Source organism: Pteropus medius, unplaced genomic scaffold, assembly GCF_902729225.1.
Source record: "Pteropus medius unplaced genomic scaffold, Ma_sr-lr_union100, whole genome shotgun sequence".
NCBI lineage: Eukaryota > Metazoa > Chordata > Mammalia > Chiroptera > Pteropodidae > Pteropus > Pteropus medius.
In genome coordinates, this window is record NW_024342468.1 from 819,094 (window position 1) to 822,639 (window position 3,546).

At 63.6% G+C, this 3,546-nt stretch overlaps 1 protein-coding gene across 1 annotated transcript in view; it reads left to right on the forward strand.

Annotated features, from left to right (window-relative positions):
* Window positions 1-2,084, forward strand: part of PRRT1B (proline rich transmembrane protein 1B) — an 11,770-nt gene extending 9,686 nt beyond the window's left edge. Inside the window, exons 2-3 of the mRNA XM_039862993.1 lie at window positions 373-689; window positions 1,691-2,084. Of these exons, the coding sequence (XP_039718927.1) occupies window positions 373-689; window positions 1,691-1,840 (467 nt within the window). The 3' untranslated portion in view covers window positions 1,841-2,084. The remainder of the gene's footprint in view (window positions 1-372; window positions 690-1,690) is intronic.
* The last annotated feature ends 1,462 nt before the right edge of the window (window positions 2,085-3,546 follow it).

The following is a 3,546-nucleotide window of genomic DNA, read 5'->3' on the forward strand; positions in this document are numbered from 1 at the left end:
GGGCCCAGGAAGTGGGGGCTGAGCTGGCTTCTGAGGGGTGAGGGGGAGAATTCAGGTGGAGGAGAGAAGGGCCAGCGGTCTGGGCAGGGGGCGCAGGTGCGGAGGGCAGCCAGGCCCGGGAGTTTGGGGATGGTGGTCGTGCAGCTTACTGGGGAGGAGGGGAGGATGGGAAGTGGGGTCCAATGAAAGTGGCCTGTGGCCTTTGGGCGGAAGATGATTAGATTTTTAGAAAAGAACAACAACAAAACACCTTGGGCTGTGTGTGGAGAGCCCAGAGGTCCCCCAGGTCGGGAGCCCAGTGAGGACATGGAGACACATGGTGGCTGGACCCTGGACTGAGCACTAAGAGGGCCCCTGGGGGCTGAGGGGCAGGCTGGGGGTGTGGAGAGAGAGGGCTAAAGGGGAACCTTGACCTGAGCCCTGGGTGGCCCTGGGAGGGGTTGGAGGTGGGCGGAGGGCCCCTCCCTGTCTGCATCCTCGCTCTGGTGTCTGGAGGCTGGGGTGGCTCCCCCAGTCCCTCACGCCCGTGGCCTCCGCCCTCACAGTACAACAGCGCCCTGGCCGGCGTGCCAGCCTCCGCCACGGTGGAGCACAGGCCGCTGCCCAAGGACTACATGATGGAGTCCGTGCTGGTGACCCTCTGCTGCTGCCTGCTCACCGGGCTCATTGCCATCGTCTACTCCCATGAGGTGGGTGGGGCGGGGCGGGCCCTGGGTACAGCCGCTGGTGGCCCGGGTGGGGGTCCACACAGCATCTGGGGCTCTGGGGTTTCCCTCTTAGGAGGGCGGCAGGGGTGGGGACATCAGAGCCAGCGATCTGTGGGGCCCTGGCCCCTGTTCCGTCTCTGCCCCCTGCCACTCAAGATCCACTCCAGGAAGTTTGGCTAAAAGTTCACGTGAAGCCGTGACGGAGTGTCAAGGCCCGAGGAACCGCCCACCCCAGTGGGGGTTTGTGTGTAATGGGGTAGAGACCGTCGTCCCCCACCCATCCACTCATTCCTCCGTCCATCCACTCATTCCTCCGTCCATCCACCGGACATTTGTCTAGCCGCCTGTCCGTTCACCCCCTGCCCGCCCACCGTCGTGCTAGCTCGCTCCTTCCTGTCTCCCCTCCTGACGGTTACCCCTGCGCTAGGTTGCACTCTGGGCTCAGTGACGCCAACATGAGAACGTTCTAGTAGACAAAGTAGGCAAGCCTGTGGGGGCGCTGCCCGCGGCTCACCTGGCCATAGCCCTGACACCCCGACTCATCAGGCCCCCCAGTCATAAGCCAGCGGGGACTGTGGGCAGAAGGCGGCTCTCCAGACAGCTTAGAGGTGAGGCTCTGGACGCCACTGCCTGCCTGTGAATTCTGGCTCCGCCATCAGCTGTGTGGCCCTGGGTGGGTCACTGAACCTCGCTGAGACGTTGCTTCCTCATCTGCAAAGCAGGGGCAACGCGGACAGCAGCCTCAGGGGAGTTGTGAGGACTGTAGGTGAGGCCAAAGCGCGGCTCCAGGCCCCCGGCGAGTGCCCGAGCTGGCAGCCATCACGTCCATTGCTCCTGCTCCCTTATGCGCGGGGGCCTGGGCGGGTCCCCAGCCCCCGGGTCTGTGCACGGGGCAGGGCCTGGCCCCGACGGGGCTGCAGCGGGCGGGAGCGGGCTCTCGCGTCTGCCCCCCTCACCCTGCCCCTCGCCCCGTCTCGTTGCAGACCCGTGCCGCCCTGAGCAGGGGCGACCTGGCCCAGGCCGAGGAGGCCTCTCGCAAGGCCCGCTCGCTCGTGCTCTTCAGCCTGCTCTTCGGGGTCTTCGTGTCCACCAGCTGGGTCATCTACGTGGTGGTGGCTCTCTACCTCCCTTGAGGACTAGTGGCTCCTTCGGGGATGCCAGGAGGCCCAGGGACAGCCGACCCGGCCGGACTCTGTGGACTTTTATCCCTGCTGGTTGCTGTTGCCTACGGAGGGGAGCTAGGGGCAGAAGAGGGTGGGGTTTGTCCAACTGTGGCTGGGCTTCGGCCCCTATGGGTGGCCTCGGGCGGTGTCCTAATCTGAGGTGGCCCCTGGGCCCAGGCCCAGCTGTGGGATGGGGCTCCCAGAGGAGCTCCCAGTCTTCCTGGGACTGTGTTGCCTGGGCCCCGTGGCCCTTGCCTTTACTTTACCCCCGGGACACCATCAGAGGGACCGGAGCTCTCACTGTGCTGAGCCGTCAGGAAGGACGCTGCAAACTCCGGCCTCCCCCACCTCCAGCCTAGCTCGGTGATCGCCGGGCAGAGCTGCGGTGGGGTCATGGGTAGCTCCTGGCTGGTGGTTCTGCGCCTCTGCCCCATCCCGGGACAGACTCTCTCATGCCGTCCCCTTGTCCAGAAATTGAGGCCCCCATGTCTGGCCCATAAATAAGGCCACCACCCTGGGCAGAACTGCACAAGGCAACGTTTGGCTGTCGGGCCAGCGGCATCTGCCAACAGCTGGCTCCCAGCCCGCGCCCGAGATGCTGTTCGCACACAGGCGGCTCTGGTGGGTGCCCGGGTGTTGCTCACTGTGCGGCCCCCGAGGTGCAATACGCTTCTCCCTAGACCGACTTCTCCAGAGGCTTCTTGACTAGAAACTTTCTCCTCGCTCCTCCTGGCTTCCGCTCACTGCCTCTTTCTACGGGCGTGTCAGCTCCGCCCCGCTCTCTCTGTCCCTAACTTCATTGCCCAAAGATGGAAGATCAGTTGGGTCCCCATGTGGTGAGGGTGACTCTGATTGGGAAGCACTGTCACCAGGTCACCCCAGAGCCTGCTGGACAGCCTACAGAGCTGTCTGTACACTGGTGCCCTTGTCAGACGCCTGGCACCCCAGTCCAGTTGGCTGTGGTCTGAGAACGGCCCCTCGTCTTACCAAGATTCAAACCGTCTGCAGAGGAGGGGGCCCCAGGGAACTCCCAGCGGGGGACTTGTAATTGACAGTCATCGTCGTGGCTTATCCAGCCCCGAGAACAGTCCTTGCTTTCGGTTTCTTGTTTCTCAAGGAAATTGGGGCGATGGCACAACCTGCCCCCTGGAGGCACAGACGGACTCAGTGAGGGAACCCCGGGGTGTCCAGCGCAGGGCTTGGCTTGTGGTGGGCGCCTCGGGAGCGCAGCTGCTGGGTAGGAAATTCTGTTGGGACCTCCACAGCCAAAAGTGATGAGAGACTGGGGGGTAAGGGTTTACCATGAGCTTCGGGACAGCCAGGGCAGATAGGAACCCATCCATGGGCATCTTCCTGGGGAGGAGTCTGGAGCTGTCACCAGATCCTCAAATGGGCCTGTGACTTGACACAGTTAAAAACCACGAGCACTGAGACAGAAGGGGGCCTCCACTGAGCCATAGAAGATTGACGGTTCAAGTTGAACCGGGTGCTTTCTGAGCACCCACCGTGTGCTGCTCACAGCCAGAACACCGGGAGCTGACGCACACTGTCCCGTCTCAGCCCTTGAGGTGCCAGGGAACTGGTGAGGAGTGGATGAGGATGTAAGTGATGAGCAACAGTGCTGGGACCCTGACAGGTGGCCTCGCGTTCTGGGCCACAGGGCTGGTCCCGATTCA